Source organism: Salvelinus fontinalis, chromosome 21, assembly GCF_029448725.1.
Source record: "Salvelinus fontinalis isolate EN_2023a chromosome 21, ASM2944872v1, whole genome shotgun sequence".
Lineage (NCBI taxonomy): Eukaryota > Metazoa > Chordata > Actinopteri > Salmoniformes > Salmonidae > Salvelinus > Salvelinus fontinalis.
In genome coordinates, this window is record NC_074685.1 from 39,041,615 (window position 1) to 39,068,023 (window position 26,409).

The 26,409-nt window shown below is 42.5% G+C and overlaps 1 protein-coding gene across 1 annotated transcript in view; it reads left to right on the plus strand.

Moving 5' to 3' along the window:
- The first annotated feature begins 7,335 nt into the window (after positions 1-7,335).
- The window catches only part of LOC129818867 (E3 ubiquitin-protein ligase UHRF1-like), a 47,611-nt gene continuing 28,537 nt past the window's right edge, over positions 7,336-26,409 (plus strand). Inside the window, exons 1-4 of the mRNA XM_055875152.1 lie at positions 7,336-7,678; positions 15,541-16,017; positions 18,892-19,214; positions 26,221-26,409. The exon at positions 26,221-26,409 is cut by the window's right edge and continues 30 nt beyond it. Of these exons, the coding sequence (XP_055731127.1) occupies positions 7,526-7,678; positions 15,541-16,017; positions 18,892-19,214; positions 26,221-26,409 (1,142 nt within the window). The 5' untranslated portion in view covers positions 7,336-7,525. The remainder of the gene's footprint in view (positions 7,679-15,540; positions 16,018-18,891; positions 19,215-26,220) is intronic.

Consider the following 26,409-nt stretch of genomic DNA (forward strand, 5'->3'; position numbering starts at 1 on the left):
GATAGGGGCGTGGATCAGAAAACCAGTCAGTATCTGGTGTGACCACCATTTGCCTCATGCAGCGCAACACATACCATTTCCATAGAGTTGATCAGGCTGTTGATTGTGGCCTGTGGAATGTTGTCCCACTCCTGTCCCACTTCGCTGTGCGAAGTCGCTGAATATTGGCGTAAACTGGAACACGTTGTCTTACACGTCGATCCAGAGCATCCCAAACAGGCTTCATGGGTGAAATGTCTGGTGAGTATGCAGGCTATGGAAGAACTGGGACATTTTCAGCTTCCAGAAATTGTGTAGAGATGGGGCCATTGATTATCATGCTGAAACATGAATGAATGTCACAATAATGGGCCTCTGGATCTTGTCACTATATCTCTGTGCATTCAAATTGCCATTGATAAATTGCATTTGTGTTCGTTGTCCGTAGCTTATGCTTGCCCATACCATGGCCACCATGGGGGACCATGGGGGACTCTGTTCCCAACGTTGACATCAGCAAACTGCTCTCCAGCACAATGCCATACACGTGGTCTGAGTTTGTGAGGCCGGTTGGACGTACTGCCAAATTCTCTAAAACAATGTTTGAGGCGACTTATGGTAGAGAAATGAATATTACATTTTCTTGCAACAACTCTTGTGGACATTCCTGCAGTCAGCATGCCAATTGCACGCTCCCTCAAAACTTGAGACATCTGTGGCATTGTGTTGTATGACGAAACTGCCCATTTTAGAGTGGACTTTTATCGTCCCTGTCACGTTCTGACCATAGTTCTTTTGTATTTTCTTTGTTTTAGTGTGGTCAGGGCGTGAGTTGGGTGGGTTATCTATGTTTTGTGTTTCTATGTTGGGTTTGTCGTTTGGCCTGATATAGTTCTCAATCTGAGGCAGGTGTTTGTCATTGTCTCTGATTGGGAACCATATTTAGGTAGCCTGTTTTGTCTTTTGGTTTGTGGGTGTTTGTTTCTGTGTCAGTGTTTGTCGCCACACGGTACTGTTTCGTTTGGTCATCGTTTATTGTTTTTGTTCCTGTGTTCAGTTTTTGGATTTTATTAAAGACATGAACACTTACCACGCTGCGCTTTGGTCCGATCCTTCTACCACCACAGACGATCGTTACAGTCCCCAGCACAAGGTGCACCTGTGTAATGATCATGCTGTTTCAACAGCTTATTGATATGCCACACCTGTCAGGTGGATGGATTATCTTGGCAAAGGAGAAATGGTCACTAACAGGGATGTAAAATAATTTGTCCACAAAATTTGAGAGTAATAAGAATTTTGTGCATATGGAACATTTCTGGGATCATGGGACCAATACTTTACATGTTGCGTTTTTATTTTTGTTCTTTGTAAATATTTAACAACAATAGAACTATAGAAGTGTGGGCTATAGCATTTAGCCTAGTTTTACATTGTTTCGAATATGCAATCAACCTTGCAGAATGTGCAGACAGGCACTGGCTATGGCAGCATGAATGTTTAGCAAAATATCAAAACATTCTGCCCACACCTCTACAGAAATGTGATCAAAATTGCCATTGCTCTTTCTTTTAGAAACTGCTGTGGCCTAATTCCAAAAGTTCCAAATTGTTCCAAATTATACAGCAAATAAAGGGCTTTATTTCTATAAAAGGTTCTATATACACAGTGAAGGGAAAGAACCTTGAGGGTTCTATCCGTACCCCAGAGTGTAATGGGGATTTTAGAAAACAACAGCTAACAAAAGCTAATGCAGTCTGAAAACAGAGCCAATGTCCCTTTTTAATTTGTTTCCGATGTTTTCCATTGACAATATCCATATTAATGATGCTGCTGCATGGTTTCGCTGGTAAGAAAAATGGCTAGCTGACTTCCGAAACTGTTGGTTGCAACCTGATCTCAGATCCTTTCGTATTATTCTGCACGTAAATCAGAGACATTTTGTTAGTTTGATAAGTTTCATTTCATATGGTATGTATTAATTTATGGATGTCCATCACCCATTTTTTATGATATGTTATGAATTACAAACCGTATCATATGTTACGAATTTGCGAAACGTACAATATGTTACGAATTTGCAAAACTTCTCTACGAATTTTCGAAAAGGTAAATATGATACGAATTAGAAAACGTACAGAATAATATGAAATGCTCTGAAACCAGGTTGGTTAGCTCTCAATGGCAGAAGGAAGATTCAATTAATATTTTGCAACATTGTTATCAAGGACAATGTCTGAGTGGCAAACACTATGGTTCATACAAACCTGTGCTGTTGCAAACTATATGCTAGCTATAAACAAGAGCAAAAAATTATGATTTGCCATTCTGATTCAAAAACCAACTGCCATTCTGCATGATGATGCAAAAGGATGGTGGTTGAACCAACTTGCAAGTAGCCTGCATAAAAGCACTTTATTTTTCAATCTATAGGCAAAGTTGATTATTTAATTCAAATATATGAAACCAAGTCATATTGTCACGTTCCTGACCTGTTTTCTATTATTTTTGTATGTGTTGAGTTGGTCAGGACGTGAGTTGGGGTGGGCATTCTATGTTTTGTGTATCTATGTTAAGTGCCAGTGTTAATTGACCTTGTATGGCTCTCAATCAGAGGCAGGTGGTTTACGTTTTCCTCTGATTGAGAACCATATATAGGTAGGCTGTTTCACATTGTTTGTTGTGGGTGGTTGTCTTCCGTGTCTGTGTATGTTACGCCACACGGGACTGTTTCGTTGTCGTTCGTGTATGTAGTCTGTTCCTGTTCGTGAGTTCTTCGTGTATTTATGTAAGTTCCATGTTCAGGTCTGTCTACGTCATTTTGTTAATCATTTCAAGTGTTTATTGTGTTTTCGTCGGTATATAATAAATTCGTTATGTCAAACTATCACGCTGCGCTTTGGTCCAATCCCTACTCCTCCTCTTCTTCTGAAGAGGAGGAGGACGACCGTTACACATATGATAAACTACAGGCTAAATATATAAAGGTGAAACGTTATTAGAATTTGAGTATGTTTGTAAGCTCGCTAGTTAATTATATATAATAAGTATTGGTGATTCAATAGCCTAGTTAATCACCACATGACTTTTAACACACTATCTATGTTTTGCCCAGTCTGGCAGTAACCCAACTAACAGACACAGAGGATCTCTTTAGGTTGCTGCTGACAACTACTACAAGTTGTTCTTCTACATCATAATACATATGTCTGCATAGCATTTTGTCTTCATTTTGGCAGATTAACTCGTGTTTATTTCTGAAGATGAACTCGTGTTTTTGCTCCTTTTCTCTTCTCTGGAACCAGTCCGAACTCAACCAAACTCATACTGTACTGACTGTACAGAGAACGGAGCAAATGACACATTTGTTGTTCGCTGTAACTAATGGACAACGTTCTATTGTATTGTATAAAAGGGTTCTATATACAGTTGAAGTCGGAAGTTTACATACACTTAAGATGGAGTCATTAAAACTCGTTTTTCAACCACTCCACAAATTTCTTGTTAACAAACTATAGTTTTGGCAAGTCAAGTTAGGACATCTACTTTGTGCATGACACAAGTCATTTTTCCAACAATTGTTTACAGACAGATTATTTCACCTATAATTCACTGTATCACAATTCCAGTGGCTCAGAAATTGACAGACACTAAGTTGACTGTGCCTTTAAAAAGCTTGGAAAATTCCAGAAAATGATGTCATGGCTTTAGAAGCTTCTGATAGGCTAATTGACATTATTTGAGTCAATTGGAGGTGTACCTGCGGATGTATTTCAAGGCCTACCTTCAAACTCAGTGCCTCTTTGCTTAACATCAAAAGATATCTGCCAAGACCTCAGAAACAAATTGTAGACCTCCACAAGTCTGGTTCATCCTTGGGAGTAATTTCCAAATGCCTGAAGTTACCACATTCATATGTACAAGCAATAGTACGCAAGTATAAACACCATAGGACCACGCAGCCGTCATACCGCTCAAGAAGGAAACACATTCTGTCTCCTAGAGATGAACGTACTCTGGTGCGAAAAGTGCAAATCAATCCCAGAACAACAGCAAAGGACCTTGTGAAGATGCTGGAGGAAAAAAAGTACAACAAAAAAATACAAAAGTATTTATATCCACAGTAAAATGGGTCCTATATCGACATAACCTGGAAGGCCGCTCAGCAAGGAAGAAGCCACTGCTCCAAAACCTCCATAAAAAAGCCAGACTACGGTTTGCATCTGCACATGGGGACAAAGATTGTACTTTTTGGAGAAATGTCCTCTGGTCTGATGAAACAAAAATAGAACTGTTTGGCCATAATGACCATCATGTTTGGAGGAAAACGGGGGATGCTTGCAAGCCGAAGAACACCATCCCAACCATGAAGCACAGGGGTGGCCGCATCATGTTGCAGGAGGGACTGGTGCACATCACAAAATAGATGACATCATGAGGTAGGAAAATGATGTGGATATATTGCAGCAACATCTCAAGACATCAGTCAGGAAGTTAAAACTTGGTCGCAAATGAGTCTTCCAAATGGACAATGACCCCAAGCATACTTCCAAAGTTGTGGCAAAATGGCTTAACGACAACAAAGTCAAGGTATTGGAGTGGCCATCACAAAGCCCTGACCTCAATCCTATAGAAAATTTGTGGGCAGAACTGAACAAGCGTGTGCGAGCAAGGAGGCCTACAAACCTGACTCAGTTACACCAGTTCTGTCAGGAGGAATGGGACAAAATTCAACCAACTTATTGTTGGAAGCTTGTGAAATTCTACCCAAAACATTTGACCCAGGTTAAAAAATGTAAAGGCAATGCTACCAAATACTAATTGAGTGAATGTAAACTTCTGACCCACTGGGAATGTGATGAAAAAAATAATAATCTGAAATTAGTCATTCTCTCTACTATTATTCTGACATTTCACATTCTTAAAATAAAGTGGTGATCCTAACTGACCTAAGGCAGGGAATTTTTACTAGGATTTAAATGTCAGCAATTGTGAAAAACTGAGTTAAAATGTATTTGGTTAAGGTGTATGTAAACTTCCGACTTCAACTGTATGAAGCAAGCAATGGAACCCTTTTTGGTTCTATAAGGAACCTTTTTTCCTATGATTGCAGGCTAGTCTCTTGTAGACAGATTACGGATGCGTTCATCTGCCCAGGTGTTGCTGATGCATGCCAAATATTACAATGCCTGGATAGGTATTTTAAGTATCAGCTAACCACATATGCTCTAACAATCTGGCAGTTGATGACATGGTCGATGACGTGGCATGCAACCATTGGTTGATGCATGCGACGTCTGCACAGGGGAATGCTAATGCCGCGTTCAAAACAGCTGGGAACTCGGAAATCTCTGACTTCCGACTTCAGTTTGTTCAAGACCACTGTGAGCACTGACTGAGGAAAATCGTTCCCAGTTGTCGTAAACGCACCAGAAGTCCTCCTGACTTCAATGAGTCACAGCTCTCCCTGCTCTGTGAATCACGTGGGTCACGTCAGCCAGGCTACTAATTGCATACACTTGATGCCAATGATTGACCCTCCCATAGGAACAACATTCTCTTTGGAGGAGACAGTAAGGCAGCAGGAGGGAGAAGTGCAATGAAGTGAAAGCGAAACATTGTCCCTAAGTACAAACCACCGTACCCTGAATACAAGCCAAGAAAAATGACTTGGAAATCTACTTGATCACTTCAGCATATTGAGAATGTTGGATCCCATTGGTCTGATGGATTTCTTGAGAATCATGAGATGGAGTCAGTCGACTTCAACGATTCCTCTGAAATGAAGCCTGACCCGGATGAAAGCCTATCTGTGGCAACAGGTGTGGTGGTAGAGATTTCCAAAGTTTGCCCTGAGAATCCTACCAGAGATTATTTGGGACCTGTAGGAGTGAGGTTTTTTGAGAAAGGGGGTCCATCCTTTTTGGCTGACCCATATGTTGTTTCAAGCTGGGTAAAGGACAAACTGGGAACTGTTACGTCTATCAAAGTTTCGAGAAGTGGAATTGTTTAGATTTTGAGGCAGCGGGCATTCCGTTTCATTCGTATCGTGCTCGACCTGTCGCGCTTTGCTCTCCGGAGTGATCAACGGATTGGAGTTGAGTGTAGCGGTGGATAAGAAGATAAAGAATATTCCTGGTGTTTGTGATGCCCGCCGTTTGGTGAGATGCAGACTCGGTAGAAATGGTGAGACGGAGGATACCCTGTCTGGCTTGTTGAGCTTCGCAATGGAGTTTCTACCAGATGAGGTCAGGCTAGGATGTATTAGCTATTCGGTGAGGGCATTTGTTCCAAACCTACTATGCTGCTTTAGGTGCCAAGGATTCAGACATGTGCCAGCAGAATGTAAAAGGGAGATCCCACGATGTGGAAAATGTGCATGAGGGCATAATCAGAGGGAGTGTGGAGTTGGGGTTGAGAAAGCAGCTTGGGATCTGAAATGCTCTGTACGAGAGAGAGAAGTTGAGATTGCCAGAGTTAGAGTGGTGAAAAAAGTTTCATACGCTGAGGCAGCAAGGAGAATAGATGATAGCCCAAGGATGAGGGATTTGACTGGGAGCCCCGCAGTGAGTAGGCCTGAAGAGAGAGATTCAGAGAGGATGAGTTTTAGTAAGGTACTGCACTGATGGAGTGGAAATTACAGAAGAGAGAGAGGTGTGGTAGTTGCAGCAGCAAAGTATTTTGGTAAGAGATTTTAGTGCAGAAGATCTACAGGGAGTTTTGGGAGACGGGGTTCCAAAGCAGATGGATGGGGTGATGGGTTTTGTGGATAGTGTCTCGGTAAGTTGCAGGGTTACATGGTGGTGCAATTAAAACTTTTGCCCTTCCCCTTTAACCTTTTTTTAACCAAAATATGAAATCCGCACACCTACCTGCGGAAGACAGCAACACGCAACACAGCGTCTAGTCTGACAGAAATTCACAGGAAGAAAACCCTCCATAAACGTATATAAACCGTTCATAGAAGTGTTGAACAGTTTGGGAGAGTAAGTGGTATAAAGAAGCTATACATGCCATCAATGCTTGTCCATGTTCAGTATAGGCTGCATTTTTCCCTTTTTAATCCCATCTGTTTTGAAAGAAATATTTTTATATATATATATATATATTAAAAAAAAAGATTGTCTATTTATCAACCATTAGAGCAATGGCTAGCTCTTTACAATGCAAGTCGGTAAAGGCTTTAATTTGACATTGAAGTCATACATTTGATATAGATTTGTAGAATGTCCACTGCTTACATTGCACATTCTGAAAACAGTGAGATACTTTCATCCCTTGTATTCGTTTATTCATTGTACTGCCCACAAAAAAAAAGGGCCCTGCGCCTTTAACGGCAAATTGTACATAATTTTATTTCGCGAGATTTGCTTGGCGCGGTGACCCATGTGAGAGACACATCCTGCAAAAATCATTCTACCCTGCAGAGAGAAAGGCTATGGAGCGCTGAACATTTTCACTTGTAATACCCCTTCCCCCAAAGGCCCCGTATTTGTTGTGATCAGATTTCTGTAACATTTTTTGGTGGCTATCGGGCGGTGGAACAATGTGGATTCAGATTCGGACCATAGACGGAAAGGAGACACGAACCATTGAGGATCTTTCCAGGCTGACCAAAATTGAGTATCTGAGGCTGAAAATCAAGGATATCTTCAATGTAAACCCCCAACAACAACGGTTATTCTATCGGGGCAAACAGGTAGATGCTATCTGTCACCTATGGCCATCCTAACAGTCGTTTGTTGTGCGTTTACGGTGCCGGATTAGGTGCTAGGCTGTTAACGTTGTACATAGCACTGGAGCTTCCTGTTTTGAAGGGAATTCGCCAACAGTTCTTGCGCAAGAGCTGAGAGGACGGACTGTGGTGCCATATTCATATGCTGTCATTGTCCCCATGCATTATGTCTACAATGTTGCCGTTTTCAGTAGGCCTGTTTTCCAAGATGCATGCAACAATGTATCAAGGTAGTAGCCAACACTTGAGCTAGACAGCTGGGAAAATGCATATTCTTCGTGATCTTTTTCCAGATTTACAATGTTCTCCACATGTCAGGAAGGCATCCCGTTATTAGAACCGTATTCAGACCCCCATGTCCAGTTCGATATAATCTGGATGCATTGCAAACAGCATTCTACCACGTTTTGCAAAATATTCGGGGTCTTGATGACTGTCGTCATGGCCTTTTGATGTTCATGTAATTTTGTATTATTCATTTGTTTAGTTCAGGATGCGTTGCTCCACGTGCCTTGCCGTCAAGTGAAGTGCAGTGTTTACACCCGCGCGCTGGTGGTTTGACACAAACTCAACGTCACTGCATCGTGAATAGTGGTTAGGTAGGCGCCACTGTGAAAGTGATCTCTGCATGGTGACTTTGTTTCCCCATATTCTGCATGTAGGTGACATGTAAAATCATGGTTGATAGATACGAATTCTGCGGGACAGTGTTGAATGAATCTAATACTACTGGGGATTCTAGAAGCTGAAGTAGTAGATTCAGAGACAATTGTCATGGAATGTGAGATTTCAAAAACAAATTCTCTCCAAGTGAGCTTTGACATTGATCAGCAACATTACACCTTTTACAATATGACATTGATCAGTCATGACAACATTGTCTTTTCTGCGACTTCGTATGATGCCTTGTCATCATTTCAGTGTTTGTGAAGGTAATATGCTAGAATGCTCTGTACCTTTTTTAGGGCCCTGTTTCCAGTCAAGTAGTAAGGACTGGCGACCAGAGTGTTGTCAGAGTACGCATACACCCAGCTTGTATCCCTTCTATCCAGTGGTTGAGACAAGTTATAATGACTCAAAATGGCATCAGAAAGACAATGGTGATTGGGTTGGAGATGGAAATGCTGCCGTGCCCCTGTGATGGTCATTCAACCTTTGTGGGTGTGCGTGTGTGTATGTGAGGAGGAGGGGGGGGGGGGGGGGGGGGTAATTGTCTGACCACTGTGCCCCTGTGTATGTCCCAAATAGCAACCTTTTCCAAAAAGCACTACTTTTGACCAGGGCCCATATAGGCAATATGTAGGGAATAGGGTGCCACTTGGGACTTGCCATTTGGGACAGACCGTGTGTGGGGAATATTGCATCTGGAATAATGACTCAGCATGCACCTCATAAAGAAAATACTGCTTTTTCTATTATCATAATTTAATATGCTTCACACCATCCTTTTTTTAATCCAGTTATTTGACTTACCATATAAATTGATTCCTCTGAAGGCACTTTAGCCATTCTTAAATCCTAGGCCCTGTAAATAAATACAAAAACCAAAGGAGAATCATGACTGCCATTGAAAATAAATGGCTTGCTCTTGTTTTGCTGGATTTTTGACACTACATTAAGGATTTAAGTAGTTTTGTGTTTACACATCCATGCTTTGGGAGGGATTCCAATTTCGGGGATGTTGTTCGTTGCTGTATAATGTGCAGTACAGCATGACGTGTCAGCCATTTTGAATTTTTGAATGAGGAATTCCCTTGTGCTCTCTTTTGAGAGGAAACATGGGACGTAGCCACGGCAAGCTTTTTTCTCTCCATTTTTTTGTGGGGATCAAGCAACTAAGCGTATTCCGTTTGAATGTGAATTTAAACAACAAAAGACCTGCGTTCGATTTGCTTCAGTTGGCAGCCTACCTACGTTTTCATCACCTTGTGATGTAGGGTATGCATGGCTGGCTGTTTCTAAGGAAACAATATGCTTTTCCCTTCTCTCTTTTCCATACTGAGTGTTGCGTTTCCCCATTTATCCTTTTATTTAGGCCTAGTTTATGAGATACACACTGGATTATGTTTATAAGGTTTGTTATACAAGAAGACCTTCGGTTTTCAGTGCTGCTATTGTGTAGTACTGTAGTGAAGTAGTAGTGTAGGCCTAGTAGTAGAGTATGTACTGTAGTAATCTTTGTATTTCCTCTGCCTCATAGGAAAGCAGGCAGGGTGGGTGGGGGATTTACACGTGTGAAGTAATGTGAAGAATGAACCACGCGCAGTACCGACTACCGTCACACTATTAAGACTGTTGCCAGGAGCCAGAGGAGACTCATTCAATTTCAAAATGGCGTCGTCCTAGCCCTAGTTCAAAGCATGTTGTACTATGCCCTTGCGTTTGAACGACTGTCACTGTTAGAGAGCCACAGAGGTCTTGTAACAGTCTCTTAATTAAGTCTGTGAACGGATCTCTACCTGCCTATAGTCAGTCCCAAATGTTCCCTTTCCCGAGAGTACAGTCCCAGCCTTTCACTTTTAGATCCTGAGCATACCGTCTTGTCACACACACAAAAACCGAACACTCTACTGAGCAGACCCTGTCTGCTAAACATCTACTCTGAGACTTGAGATTGGCTGGTTTTTGAATTGTGCTCCCTCTCTATTGGCGAATGAGTGTCTCTCAGGGTTAATATTTCATAGAATTTGTTGCAAAGAAAGCCACTTGCACTGATGGCATGTTTATAAATGCTCATAAATGTGAAAAAAGACAGATTTAAGAACTCTTTAATACACACACACATTTTCAACATTACACTACAGGCTAATAAGCCGTGACACTTTTTTTCTTAGTTGGAAAACTTGGGCATTGGTTCAGTCGTCTTGTTATTGCTCTGTATATGAGAGGCAATATGGCGTTGTAAGAGAGCTGGTTGGTTGCGTTCCTGGGTCTTTGCTTATGGGGGACTAAGATGGTGTGTGTGCTGCAGTCAGCCATGTGTACAGATGCCCCGCTCTCCAGTTTAGGGTTGGCTGAAGGTTTGGAGCCTGTTGTCTGACACGGCTGAGGGCACTTGAATCCAGTTACACTAATGGAAGTTGGTGTCCTTTCTGAGTTACGAAAGGGACGGTGTGTTTCACGCAGTGGAAAAGTGACCGATCTTTATTTTGGCTCTGTGCTGAGCAGGCAGCGTGAAGTAGAGGCAGACAACAAAGGACCCGTTTTCAAACATTTATTTAAGGCATGTTTTTTTCTATAACTGAAGTCAAGACTCCGCCCATTCTCCCTTCCCATATTCTTGATTTGAGTTATTTTCAGTTGTATCGAAGAAGTTACTTTTTAAAAACCATGCAAGATTAAAACGTAACGAATTAAATAAACAAAAAAGGGCCCAGGAAGCAGGCGTCCATTTTCTTAAACTGTTCATCTTACATCCTTTTAGTAGCTACGTGCTCTCACCAAACGCTTGCCACATGCACCCTGCAACAGGGATCCACCGTGCTTCTGGACTGCATCACATCCGGTGGGATGTCCGCACCTCAAACAGAAAGAAACAGGGATTCTTATAGAAGTCAAGTGAACATGCGTTACTCAATGAACCAAAGTCTGCAGAGTTAACAGTACATGACTGATTGCCAAGTTTAAGCAGCGGTACTTGAGGTAGATCAATGCCACACACTGAGAGCCCAATTCTGATATTTTTCCCCCACTAATTGGTCTTTTGACCAATCACATCAGTACTTTTCATATCAGATTTTTTTCAGAGTTGATCTGATTGGAAAAATGTCGAGTCCCAGTTTAGCAATTTTATGTTTGTATCTCTGCATGTGGATTTGGATTTAGCCTAGTTATCACCGTGTCAGCTCAGTCTAGTTGTTTTGTTTACGGTTCCTTCAGTGGGGAAGTTTTTTTACTTACAGTGAAGCCTGTGCTTGACTTAATTTGAATATCAGCTAGCTACAGGAACTGTGTGTCAGTTGATCTTGGTAATGCGAGGTAAATGGAAGTGCTTTCTTTTTCACTCTACCAGACCGGCTTGTCAAGAACGCAGGGTCCTGCTTTACGAACACGACGGCTAGAAAGAAACAAGGTTTCGGGGGTAGAGGAGAGCAAGCCGAGTCTATTCAAGCCCAACTTCTTTCTATCCATATAATTACTAGAGATGAAGAATGGAATCTGTTTTGAGGTATAATTTTTGTTGTTGTTGTGTGCTGTATAGATGAATAAATAAATTGAGTTTGGTATAGGCTTGACAGCGAGTTCCATGTCAGTGTTTTGGGCTGCTTGGGGGGTGTTCGCTCTTGATTAGAAACGTGACCTATTTTTTTTTGTTCTATTGGCGGTCTAGTGGGAGGGAGGCGAAGGGTGGTTTGGGTGGTGGGGGGAGGGGTAGGGAGTGGAGCTCACTGTCTGGTTGAGTAGTGTGTGTGTTGGGCGTTTCCTGCCCTATCCCAGAGTTCCCTGCCAGGCTCTGACTGCAGACTAGTATCTGACCACCCACTGAGTGATTTGGTTTTGCACCTTTGTTGCGTTAGGGAAATGAATAGTCACACATACACCAGCCCTGACTCGCTTACAAAAATACACATGAACGCCACACTTGTACGTACACACACACACGCAGCTGTGCGTACACACGAATGCACCAAGTGCATTTCGGAAGCGCAGGTCATGTACCCATTCTTTTTTTTTGAAAGGCTTGGCACCTACGCAGAAACACCTTTCCAAATTCTGATAGAAATCTCAGGTGGTCCAATTCACTTAATTGGCAGGCAAAGAGCACCACCACAAAAGTAAAATGGTTATAATGGAAATGTTCTGTCATTTTAATTGCGTATGCAGAGTACTTTTCTCTGTTGCGTTAAATCATTGATAGGCTAGATGCCAAAGCATATGCGTCAGCCAGGATAGTATCTAATAGACTTTTCCAGGTTCGGCCTGGTGAGGTAGTGTTGTCCTCTCCACCCGGAGTAGATTAGGTTTCTATTCTGTGTCATAATGAACAGGATCCGTCCAGCAAATTGCCTAATTCAAATACAAAAGTAGCTGTCTAATTATTACGTATTCAGAATATGTTGTTGCAATTTAGCAAGGAGCTTTTCAAAGACAGTCTGGCTGACTTGTCAGTCGTCACCTCGGATAAACAAAGAAATGAGTTTGACTGAGGAGAGGTGGTGCTCGTGATCTACAACCAAATAATTACACACGCGTGAACACACACGCGCACAAATGTACACGCGTGCACGAACGCACACACACACACACACACACACACACACACACACACACACAAAGTGGTTGTGCCACTGCCACCACGTGGTCGATTTTTGACCATGCTTTCAAAATATTTTTTCCATTTAGTGTTTCTTTTCCTCCTTAGTCTAGCAGACGACTGAGGTTTTATTGCACATTCCTAATGTTGTTATTGTTGACATTTACATCGTACTCTGGAACTTTGATATGCCCGTAGAGTAAATTTATGTTCAACAATGTATTGAGAAATTTGCCAAAATGTAATACATATGCCAACTTTGATTTAATTGTTTCTCAATTCTGCTTTTTTGATATATATGTCAACAATCCTTCCAAAGGACCATGCTATGGATTACATTTTGTGAAAATCTCCAAAATCATGGTCTTTTTTTGGTCTGGGTTGTGAGAGGAATCGCTTGTATGAGAAATGCATTTCAGCATATTTTCCAAGAGAATCTTAGCTAGAATACGTTTTCTAGAATACGTTTTCAGTCTGAAGAATACGTAACGCTGAAAGAGGATACGGACAATGAAAAGAGAGGAACCAATTATAGACCATACAAAACCTTAGTTTCCTAAAAGCTTAAGATGATAAGGCGCATGTTTTATGAAACCCCCCCCTCAAATTTTTTTTTTATAGATGTTACATTGCCTGTCCCAGCCACCCTCATACCTTTACAAGACTGTAGAATACGCAAGCAAAACTTAGTATTGCTTCATTAACATCTCATCTTCGTAACGAATACGGGGAACAGCTGTGAGTGGAAAAACAAGCTTTGTGAGCCCTTTCTAAAAGCCATGAAATATGATTGACTGAAAAGCCTTTTTTTGAGACTTGGCCACCTACTCTGCAAATGGTCAAAATTCATGAAATTAAACATTTTCAAATAAAGCTTGAACTCCAACACATAGACCTTTTTAAGGATAACGGTTTCATTTGGAAATGAACGCTCAGGTCAACTTTTACACAGAATCGCCCAGCCATAACTTTTCAAACGGACAGGATGGAAGACGTCCGATCGCCCAAATGTTTTACCATCCCTTGACAATATCTAAACCCCACATTTGTAGAAGCGTTATAACATCCCATATCATGGTTACTAACTGGACCTGGCTTTTTGAGTGTAATTATTGTTATTGCCTAAGCCCTAAGGAGCCTATAAAATGTCTTGTTGAAGAGGGAGATTATGCAAATAGTAATTGACTCTCCAGTTAAAGGTCAAACGTGGCTAATGTACGCTGTGTTATGGGATACCATGCATGACATAAAATAGGCTTTTCCCGACACAATAGATTCATTCTAGTCCGTGTGCCGCAGCCTGCCCGGTGTCCCTTCTCTCCATGATGGTGTCTAGTCCACCATAGAAATAGAATTAATAGAATGGACATTCCCGTTGAAGTCAATGTTCTGTGATGGGTAGTAATTATATTTCTGGGCTATGCTGTTCACTCCACACGGCAGGCAGACAGACAGACCATAGAAACAGACAAACGCACACAGACAGGTGACCATAGTGTGTGTGGCGAACCATAGTGTGTGTGGCGAACTGCTCTGTTCTAAATTTCACGAGATTATTAAATAAGGGAGGCTAGAGGACGGGAGATTGCGCTCTCTGTCATAAGCCAGTCTGGAGCGCCTCCACTCTCGTTTCTCCTTTTCTGCCTCAATAAGTAACCGAGGAGAGGAGCGAGTGGCCATGTTTATTTCTCCAACACAATGGAGGATGGGAAATGGTCTGGTCACTGGCTACCTCGCTCGCTTCTGTTCTGATGAGACGAAGCTACGTAGGTCCATTGGTACACAACTAGCTGTTGGCTCACCATTTCTACCGTAACATTTTCATGGAAGTAGGCTATAACAAGAGATACAGTAACTGAAACGCATAGCGAGTGATGAGGCAGCCAGAGATGCAATGTTTCTTTATGTGAGGAGTCTCTCACTCTCAGAGTAGAGCCATTTTCTGACACAAACCAATGACTGCGGAAATGCGCCACACCACCATCTGAAAGACAGACCGAGATTGTGGGGAGGGAGTTTGTCGATATGGAGGGGTGGTGGGGAGGGGGGGGGCTCCTTTATTGGTTGCCATAGCGACTTAGGTAGTGTCCCCCTCCAGATTATTTATTTTATTTCTGTATTTATTTGAGGAAAAAAAACGCAGTGGAAGACAGAGATTTGTGTATTTTTGTTCATGAATGGATGTTTGTTTTTTCCCCCGTAGCTTTTAGCTTTTATTCCGAATGGTGTTGAGCATCAACACATTGTCCCTCACCCTTCTGAAGAACCGTGGAATTCTGTCTTTTTGCCGAGCTCTTTGTTTGCTCGGCGATGCTATGCTGTTCATTTTAATATTGCGCAGATGTCTGCCAGTGCCTGAGAAGAGAACCCCCCCCCCCCCCCCCCCCCCCCCCCCCAAAAGAAAAAACTACGCCAAAATGGCTGCCGAACAGATCCGTGTGTGTGATTTTTCAAATGCAAGATAGTCAAACAGCGTATGGCTATCACACAGCTGTTTTACCCACCTCAAGCAAAACGGAGAATAAAATGTCTGCCGAGCTAACAGATCCATTTGTGTGTCAATATTTTTCAGATGGAAGATGGCCACACGCTATATGACTACAACGTGGGGCTGAACGATATCGTCCAGCTGCTGATCCGTTCTCAGGCAGGGGACGCTCCCGACAGCCCCCTCGTCCCGCCCATTGCACCCCCTGTCAACCCTAAGGACGGTGACACCATGCCCATGTCCAGTAGTACAGCTCTGCCCCCCACCACCCCCAACACCACGGCTGGTGCAGCTACCACCCCCTCCCTATCCAAGCCTACCATAGTGGCCCCCAAACCCATCCCTGCCCTCACCACAGTCAACAACAACACAACCACAACCACCAGTAACAGCAGTACCACCAACACCAGTACCACCAGTACCAAAACCAGTAACACCAGTGATCCCAATAACAACAGGGCCAAGTCTTCTAGTCCACCAGCACCGCTGGAGAAGCTCGACAACCAGCCATCAACCTCTACACGTCCCTTCCTCATAGACGCCGGCATTGGGGTGTTCAAGGTGAGAGAAAGAACTTGCTGGTCCGTGGTACCATTTTCTCTCAGGTTGTGGTTTGTGTATGAGATAATATAATATGTAATATTACGTTCATTCAATAATGGTGCTTTTGAGCCGGATATGAACCAGCTAAGCGACCCCTAAGGATACAACTCTCCCCAACAGTATTTTACAACTCTCCCCAACAGCACTTTCCCCAACAGGGAAACGGTCTGTGAACATGCATGACAGACCTGATCCATTGTCTCTACTCTAGGATTAGCATACGCTAACAGACATTAGCATACGCTAACAGACATTCAGTGTATGTTGTCCTTTTTTCAGGAGCGTATTCACAAAGCATCTCGGAGTAAGAGTGCTGATTTATAGGATCAGTTTAGCCGTTTAGATCATAACGAATACGATATGGGCAGGGGGGACTTGTTCCTACGTCAGCCCTCCTACCCCGAGAAGAGTTTTGAATATGGGCCATTTTACTTAAATTTCCCTGTTGAATTACGTCTGTACTGGAGCTCTGCACGTTCACCTCATGGTAACCATGTTGCTACATGTTTAATCTCCCCAATGAATGACATTTGAGTTGGAAAACTTTATTGCCATGCAACAAACGGTTGCTGAGATTTTTCTTGGTATTTTTTTTTATTTTTTATACTCCGTTACAGTAAGTGGCAAGGCTGACACGTTTTGATAGACGTCCTCTTAACAGTTAACACCGTAGCCAAGCTGCAGGGGAGCTGGGGCTAAGGATGCCAAGCAGACCCAAGCCAAGAGACACATGCGCAGAACTTAACCCTGAGAAAAGGCATGCTGGCCTGCTGCTGGTGAACCACAGTGGCTGTAAATGATATTTTCTGGAACATGGGCAGTAACAGTCTCTTGGCTCAATGAAAAGCCAGTGCTAGCCATCTACCATCAAGGTGATGACTGGCCCTGTGTGACTCAGTTATGGGTTAATTGTATGCAGGGATCACGCATAGACATACCAAAATTGTATGCACTCTGATATATTCTTAGCTTTGGGACACATCATCGGAAGTAGGTGTATTGGCTGGACTCCCTGAGTTGTCCATCGTTCTGGTGGGTGGCAACAGAAAATAACAATACCACAATATAGCTGGCTCCACCCCAAAAAAAAAAGTTTCCTGTCAACAAAAGCATATGTATAATCTCTAGGAACTCTACTTACCAGACGAAGTGAGATGTGTCCCTCATTATCAAATAAACGTCTGAATCCAACATTTGTCCGAAGCGCACCATTCCTGCCAGTAGACAACGCAATTCACGCTAGATTTCCTACCACGAAGTCTACCACTACACTGCAGGAATACTGTGCGGTTTGGACAAAAGTTGGATTCAGATGTTTATTTGATAGCGAGGGACACGTTTCACTTTACGTCTGGTAAGTAGAGTTCCAAGAGATTATACATATGCTTTTGTTGACAGGAAACGTGTTTTTTGGTGAAGCCGGGCTAGGGTTATTTTCAGTCGCCACCCACCAGAACGATGCATAACTCAGGAAGTCCAACCACTACACAGACTCCCGATGTTGTCCCAAAGCTAAAATATTTCGTACTGCATGTGAATATTAAGAGTAGACCAAAAAGGCTGCCTTACTATGATGTTGTGACTTTCCCCCCCCCTCAGCCTTTGTCCACAAACACTCACTGAGGAACATTCCAGAACAGTGATATAATCCTCAGTTGCTAACTCTATTAGCGGACTATGCTATGCTACTCATCATAACATAAACGGATGACGCATCGAGAGGCGACCTGAATCCAGACCCAAGCCTTGAATGCACGGAACACAGAATATTTCAGACGTCATTATAAAGGCCTTGAGAGAGGGGGTGGGGTGTTAGTCACGAAGAAACAGTGGGCTCTCCAAAACCCACAGTCTGGAGAAGCGTGTTTGGTTCCTCACTTCATATCTGGATGAGAATCCGTCTGAGGATGCTTCATTCAGACTGCTATGTCATGTGGTTATGTCATTAGCTCCAGGGGAGACAGATAGGGAAAGCAGTGTTATCTCCACAGGCCCACAAGGACTGCTAAAAAAAAAAGTGGCACTCGGTATCAATGATACTCTGAACCTGCAACCAGTAACTTAAATAAACGGTATAGAGCTCACTGCTTCTGCAAATCTCAATTCCTTTAGCCATGATACACATTGTAATATCAACATTGCTAGGCCCACGCCTCAGACAAGGAGGGGCAAAGCCAAACTCGGTCTGTCTCAGTTGTGTGCTTTGCTCTTCTTCCATCGTTGAAGGTCCAATGCAGCTGTGATTTGCAGAGAGGTTTGGAACTCTTCCTTATTGGTCTATTAACTAATTTACCACCTGGTACTGTCACCAGGCAGGCCAAAACTCCATCCCACCAAAACAGGCAGAAATTTCAGGCGGTCTTTTCAAACAGCTCTTACACTAAAAGGGCATAATCACAGTTGTTCACAAGTGGAAATATATATTTGACTGCACTGGGCCTTTAAATAAACAGAGGCTAGTTGGAGAACTGATAGCTAAACCCCATTAGCTAAAACAATTTCACACTTAAAAGTCTTTCTCATTTTGTTGCTTCCAGTGGTCCACTGATGTTTTTTTTTCAGCCACTTTGTATTCCATTGTAAACAAATGCTTGCCAACAATAGTAAACGTTTTTTTAATGGGTATTTTAGAAGTAATTGCAGAGGTCTATTTCTTTTAGAAATGTCCAATATGTCTTTGTCATTTTTATTTGATGCAACATACATTTAATTATCCAGACACCTGCTTTCATTAATACCGAAACCAGATGTACTCTTAAAATTCTAAAGAATAACACGTGTAATTTTATGAATATTTAAAAGCTAAACTATTTAATTTTTCTGATCTCCCAGATAAATGAGTTGGTGGACTGCAGAGACATAAGCATCGGTGCCTGGTTTGAAGCCTGCATCGACAACGTGACACGAACTCCAAAGGGTCAGAACAGCAAAGCTCCTACAGCGGGGAAGGTTGGCAGGCCTAGCAAAAGGACTAATGGCAAGCTGGAGACAGAGCCAGGCCAAAGCCACCCTTCCTCCTCCACGGACAATAGTAATGGAAATAATAATTCTATGTTAAACTCGGACAATGGGCCTGGGTCCTCCATCTCTCAAACAGACTCTACTGCCACAGACAAAGAAAAGGAGGATGTCACGTACCATATCAAATATGACGAGTAAGTTGGTGCACCTGAGGAAAAAGGCAGGATGACTTGTCGGTATTCCCACTTAGGAACCCTAGTTTGGATTTATTTTCCCCCCTTTTTGGGGAGGGGTCATCTACAAATGATAGTTTCACCCACCCAGGTTTGGTTTCCTTAATTCTCTGCTATTTGGTTTCTTTAAGGCGTGTTACAGTAGGTCCTATTCTTTTGGAATGGGTCACCTACTTTTGGTTGGTAAGTAGGAGTACGGTATGTTGTGATGAATCCGACCAGGTACAGTGAGCTCTAAAAGTATTGGGGCAGTTTTTGTGGTTTTGGCTCCGTACTCCAGCACTTTGGATTTGAAATGATACAATTACTGAGGTTGAAGTGGAGACTGTCAGCTTTCATTTCAGGGTTTTTTCATCCATATTAGGTGAACCGTTTTGAAATTACAGAATTTTTTTGGTACCTAGTCCCCCCCCCCCCCATTTTAGGGGACCAAAAGTATTGGGACAAATTCACTTATACTGTATGTGTATTAATGAAGTAGTAAAAAGCGTAGTGTTTGGTCCCATATTCATAGCACACGATGACTACATCAAGCTTGTGACTTTACACATTTTATTGAATACATTTGCGGTTTATTTTGGTTGTTTCAGATTATTTTGTTTCCAATAGAAATGAATGGTAAATAATGTATTGTGTCGTTTTGAAGTAATTTAAAAAATATATTTATTTTGCCCCTTTTTCTACCTAATTTTGTGATATCCAATTGGTGTAACCTGCAGTTAGTCTTGTCTCATCGCTGCAACTCCCGTACGGGCTCGGGAGAGGCGACGGTCGAGAGCCGTGCGTCCTCCGAAACACGACCCAACCAAGCCGCACTGCTTCTTGACACAATGCCTGCTTAACCCGGAAGCCAGTCGCATTGGAAGAAACACAGTACACCTGGCGACCGTGTCAGCGTGCATGTGCCCGGCCCGCCACAGGAGTCGCTAGAGCGCGATGGGACAAGAACATCTCTGCCGGCCAAACCCTCCCCTAACCCGGAAAACGCTGGGCCAATTGTGCGCCACCCCATGGGTCTCCCGATCTCGGCCGGCTGCGACAGAGCCTGGACTCGAACCCAGAATCTCTAGTGGCACAGCTAGACCACCGTGCTACTCAGGAGGCCCTTGGAGTCACTTTTATTGTAAATTAGAATACAATATGTTTCGAAACACTTCTACTTTAATGTGGATGCTACCATGATTATGGATAATCCTGAGAAAGAGAGGCATAAATATCACACCCCCCTAAAATGCTAACCTCCCCTATTATTGTAATGGTGAAAGGTTAGCATGTCTTGGCGGTATGAATATTTGTGCGTCTTACTTTCTCACTCGCCATTATTCACGAGTCATTCAAGACTATCCGTAATCACGGTAGCATCCACATTAATGTAGAAGTGTTGAGAAACATTCTATTCTTATTTACAATAAAAGTGACTCAAATTTCTATTGGGGACAAAGTAATCTGAAACGCAACGAAAACAAACAAAATGCATCCAACACATTTGTAGAGTCACAAGCTTGACGTAGTCATTGCGTGCTATGAATATGGGACCAAATACTAAACTTTAGACTACTTTAATACTTTTGGTCCGCTAAAATGGGGGGTGCAAGGTACAAAAAGTGCTGTAATTTCTAAAAGGTTTACCCGATATGGATGAAAATGCCCTCAAATTAAAGCTGACAGTCTGCCCTTTAACCCAATAGTCAATGTATCATTTCAAATCCAAAGTGCTGGAGTACAGAGCCAAAACAACAACAAAAAAAGGGGTCACTGTCCAAAAGCGTTTGGAGCTCACTGTGTCAGAGCTGTGTAGACTGGGGTTGCTGGGGAGTTCAGGAGATGCCATTACATGCCATATATTTGGCCGTAGAAGTGCTTTGATATCCCCTTACAGTATGTAGTCCCCGCCCCAGTAAATACAGAGGAGGTGCGATTGCATGCAATACAAGTGGTGATAAATCTAACATGATACCCCTTTTTATGTATTGCCGCACCAGAAGTGCCAGCCACTCCCTCAGTAACCTTTGACCTGGAAAACTAAAGCTCAGGCAGTAATGAAACGGCAGCATTAACTGTTTTCCTTACTAGCCTGGTGGGGCACCGGCCAGTGAGTCAAATTGAGTTCAAAGGCAGGCCAAAAGGCAACAGCGTTATTTCCTGTCTCAGAAATCCATTCCCCCAAAAAATGAAGCGTCTGTAGACCAGTGAGCTTTGCATGTTTTAGGACAGACGGATTAACCCTCCGACACTGGCTAGTCACCTGGAGTAATGGCATAAGAACCAGATTTAATACAGTAGACAAGTCAGTTGGTAATCTGAGATGTTGAGTCTCATTTTTACACAACTTCCATGGCCTCTCTGGAAAACATTGTCAGCAGTTGATGTTTATAACCAAAACTTGGACGACATGTACAGTTTTGCAAAAGTAGTGTCACGAACCGGCTCGTAGCCCTTAACAAAGAGGGAGACCACGTGCAGATAACGGAATAACAAAAATAGGTTTATTAACTAAAGTAAACTATATATACAATTTAACAATGCTGTGTGTGTGGGTAGTCCGTAATCAGTAGTGTAAGAGAGTGGTTGCGTACAAAGATGGTGATAATGAGAGGTGCCAAAACTTACAAGCCACAAAATGCCACAACCAAAAATAGTATGTCTGTGTGGAGAGAAGGCTCCTCAATGAATGGGGGAAAGGTGTATTTATCCCCGGAACACACCCGAGCCCAGGTGTGTCCCATTTCGCTGACGACCCTCCCGGCTCCGCCCGCCGTCATCCTGTTAAGGAAAACAAGTGTAAAGAGAGAATTTGGCAGACAATGAGAGGGTCGTCAAAGTAGCTAACATCTGCAACATATTAATATAACTGTTTTGTTCTTGTACTCTTTTACGTAATTAATCAGAAATCACCCTACATCCTGCTGGATGGTGAAAGTCCCTTTTGTTGGGGATGTAAACCTACAACTCTTTGGTTCAGAGGGAGAGGAAAGGGGGTTGGGTTGGGGCAACTAGTTTAAAACCACAGCCCCTGATTCTGCCTGCCTGTCTGCCTGCAGCTTATAAGGGAAAGGAGGATAGAAGCTGCTAGATGGAATTTGGAGTCATCTTTTTCAGGGAAATGAATTCAAAGGAGCCGTTTCCAAGGTAACCGCGGAGTTCTCGGGAGCGTTACTCTAAACCCCATTCCAATTGCTGCCTAAAATCGAGCTGCACATCCAGCATGTTGCGAGTGAGGTGCATAAAAAGCTCTTTGCTTAGTGAACCACTTACACCACTTCTGTAGCTACCAATCTCTCGAGCCCATATGTATCAAACTCATTCCACAGAGGGCCGAGTGTCTGCAGGTTTTTTGCTCCTCTCTTGTGTTTGATTGATGAATTAAGGTGACTGATGGGTTCGGAACTCTCCTCACTTGGTTGTACAGGTCTTCATTGGACACAAATTGAAAGGAGAAACCAAAAACCAGCAGACTCTCAGCCCTGCGTGGAATGAGTTTGGACACCCCTGTTCTACACATTGGTCATATTTCAGTATGATGATGGGAAATAAACATTTATATTTCAAATGACCCCAAGCCAAGCAGCTTTTTTCTCTCTCTCTCTCGGTGTGTTGTGGTTAGGCAAGGCTTTCCAAGGCTCGCCTGCCTGCTGTATAATTTGAGGCCGAAAAACAGCTTGTCAGAACTGAAACCACCTGTTTTACTTAAGTCTTGGACTAATCTGTAAGAAATCTTAATTAATGAGGCTCAAAAGCGTTGCCTCCAAGATGGAGAATCGTCTGCATTCTTTTGGCCTGTTTCTCCATTATAACAAGCGTCTCAGATCTGGCTTATGGTGGGTCTCGCTTTCGGCCCAACCAATGCTTTCAGTGTAGCGTTTGGCACGACTGATGCATGTACATCCATCCAAGCAAAGAAAAAAACTCTGGAAAGTATAAACAATTATCAGATTAAATGGTTATATAAAAAAAGACCAGAAGGAATGTATTATTGCATCGCTGCAAAGGGCACGCTACATGCTATCTTGCAATTGTGACAGTCACTGTATTAGTGAAGCTCTGACTGCCACCATATTTCTGCTCTGCGATTTAGCCGTATTAATTAGACCTTGTACTTAAATGTAAGAGGTCTAATTCAGTATTCCATGATTGCTGAGATCAAAAGGCCTGCAATTCCATTTAGTTTTAAACTAATACTGTTCAAACACACTAAGGAACCCTTATTGTTTGAGTAGCTCATAGCTCCAGGACTGCCTATTCACCTCCAATACTAGTCAGCTACTCCTCCACACACTGTCCTCTCCTGCACTTCACTCACTTATCCTCCCCTCTTGTTTTCAGATTAAATTTGATTAAACAGATCTTTAAAAAAAATAAACAAGGTTTCCATTGAAATATTAAATTACAAATGAACAGGGAGATTAACAGAATGGGATCATTTCGCCCATGTGATGTCGTCATGGCGTAATTACACTCGGCTAAGATCAGCCAGACTCCTCTGCGTTGGTGTCTGTCGGTGTGTGTGTGTGTGTGTCCTCTGACTCCTAGACACCCTATCAAACCATGCTGCTTATCTGACAACCATGGTAGTGCTTCATTTTGAGCTAAGGAGAAATACTCGTTTTCACACACCTCCTCTACATGCAGTATAGGTGCTCTGTTTGGTCGTCTACATATGATGATGATGACGAACACTTTCATAGTTTCTTCAGTTAACACTCTAAATTCTCTAGAGTCTAGATTCTAAATTGTAGTTTCCAGATTTTAGAGTCCAGATTCTAAAACCCAGATTCTAAATTCCATTCTAGAACCACTTCTAGTTTCCTGCTCTTCGCAGGCGCTGTGTACAATATGAGGGTCTGTGTGGCCCATGGCGGGGCCGGCCCGGGGTGGACTCTAATCTCTTCCACTGGGTTGTTCCCGTCTCTCCTTTGCCACAGGAACACCGTGTGCTGAGCACTGACTTTTGTTCTGTTCTGTTCTCCCCTTGCGGAGCTTCTGTAATCCCCTCCACCCAAAAAAGGAAATTCATGCCTCTAGCCTGCTACCCTCACATCAACATCTCGGAGCTATCAATGTGCTCAAGCTTTCTTCGCTAGTGTTACTATTCGATCTACTGTACCAGACAAAAGATTGGACACACCTACTCATTCCAGGGTTTTTCTTTATTTTTTACTATTTTCTACATTGTAGAATAATAGTGAAGACATCAAAACTATGAAATAACACATATGGAATCCTGTAGTAACCAAAAAAGTGTTAAACAAATCAAAATATAGATTGAGAGTCTTCAAAGTAGCCACAAATGAACTTTTAACAAGGCACACCTGTTAATTGAAATGCATTCCAGGTGACTACCTCATGAAGCTGGTTGAGAGCATGCCAAGAGTGAGCAAAGCTGTCAAGGCAAAGGGTGGCTACTTTGAAGAATCTCAAATATAAAATACATATTTGTTTAACACTTCTTTTTTGGGGGATTAATACATAATTCCATATGTATTATTTCATAGTTTTGATGTCTTCACTATTATGAAACAATGTGTTCTGGTATGCACGTACACAGGCACCAAAACACACACACATAGAGGATATTGCTGTAAACCGTAGGCTGGTCTTTCTCTCTCCCTCTGTGTAAAGCGTCAGCCCTGGTGCTATAGAGGTAGGGTGTGTGTGGAACCATGGATAAGAATTCAGAACATGAACTTGAGTGTGCACGGAGCACATTGCAGGGAGAGGAGAGGAGAATGTGAAGGACACTAGACAGTAGAAATAGGAGACGTACGACTGTAGCTAGCACCTTCACAGTACAGCCAGTGGCTACTAAGCCGCTTCACCATGCTAATGTCTGTGAACCCGATTTATCTTGTCATCCATCAGCAAAATATTATGTCAAAATAATCAGTCAGCCTCCTCTGGTCAGATAGGACTCTACCACTGTCCCATTTCTAGGACGGGTGTGTTGGGAATATCAACGGTAAAATCCCACAAACTACTCAGCAGTTTATGAAAGATAAAGATGTGTCTAGTGTGCTTGTCACTTAAATTGTGTGACCACGCTTCAATGTAGTGATGCTGGGGAGGAGCTCTGTGACTTGTGACACTGCAGAGAGTACGTGCTGGATTGTGATGAAAGCGTTGCCTAAAGCGGGCCTTGGTGTGTGAGCTAGTCTCCAGTGTTCACTGTCCCTTTTTTGAAATAGTCAACCACCTTTCTTGTTTGACCTCTCCGGGACTGACCACCTCTACCGGTTTTATGTCGGACATTCTTTTGAAGTATAAGTAACTCTCTTAACCTTAGAAACCTTCAGGGCTCCCTGACTTTGGAGTGATGAGTTAGTCACACACACATATATATATATATATATAAGCCACCTTTTTTAGAGTTGTCTTTTTTTCCAGACGGGATGTTTTTGCAACATATACACAGTGTTTCATTTCCTCCTCTGTCTGTTCTTATGGAGATACAGAGTTGTTAAACCCATTCTTAAGCCTGTTGCATTAGTCCCAGTCCAAGCTGCATATTATACTGATTTTTGTCTCTGAAGTTTTGTGCTTACGTGTGTGAAATTCCAATTTCTCTTGTCTGGCTGTCCTTAAAAATTTTTTTTTAAATTAATTTAAAAAAGATATAATTTTGGCCTGTCCTAGCAGTTTCTCGACTCAGCTTGCTACGTCTGAGTAACAGGTATAACTAAGTGAAACTACTACGTAGTTCTGTATGCCTTTTGAGGATAACTAGTTTTGAGTTTTACACATCTGGGATATCATACTTTATTACGAATTCATTAGGTGAAGTTTTTTGATATTTGATGTAATGTTGATGTTTATAATGATGGTGACAGTGTTAATCTGCTAAATTGTAATTATTTGATTTATTGCCTACCTCCTCATGCCTTTTGCACACATTGTATATAGATTCTCTTTTTTTCTACCATGTTACCATGTTTTCTACCAAAATGATGATGATGTTCTCTCCTCTCCCTAGTTACCCTGAGAACGGCGTGGTGGAGATGTGCGGCGGTAACGTGAGGCCGCGGGCTCGGACTCTGCTCCGGTGGGACCAGCTCAGTGTGGGCCTTGTTGTCATGGTGAACTACAACATTGAGATCCCAGAGGAGAGGGGGTTCTGGTTCGACGCTGAGATTACTGCGCTCAATGAGATCTCCAGAACCAA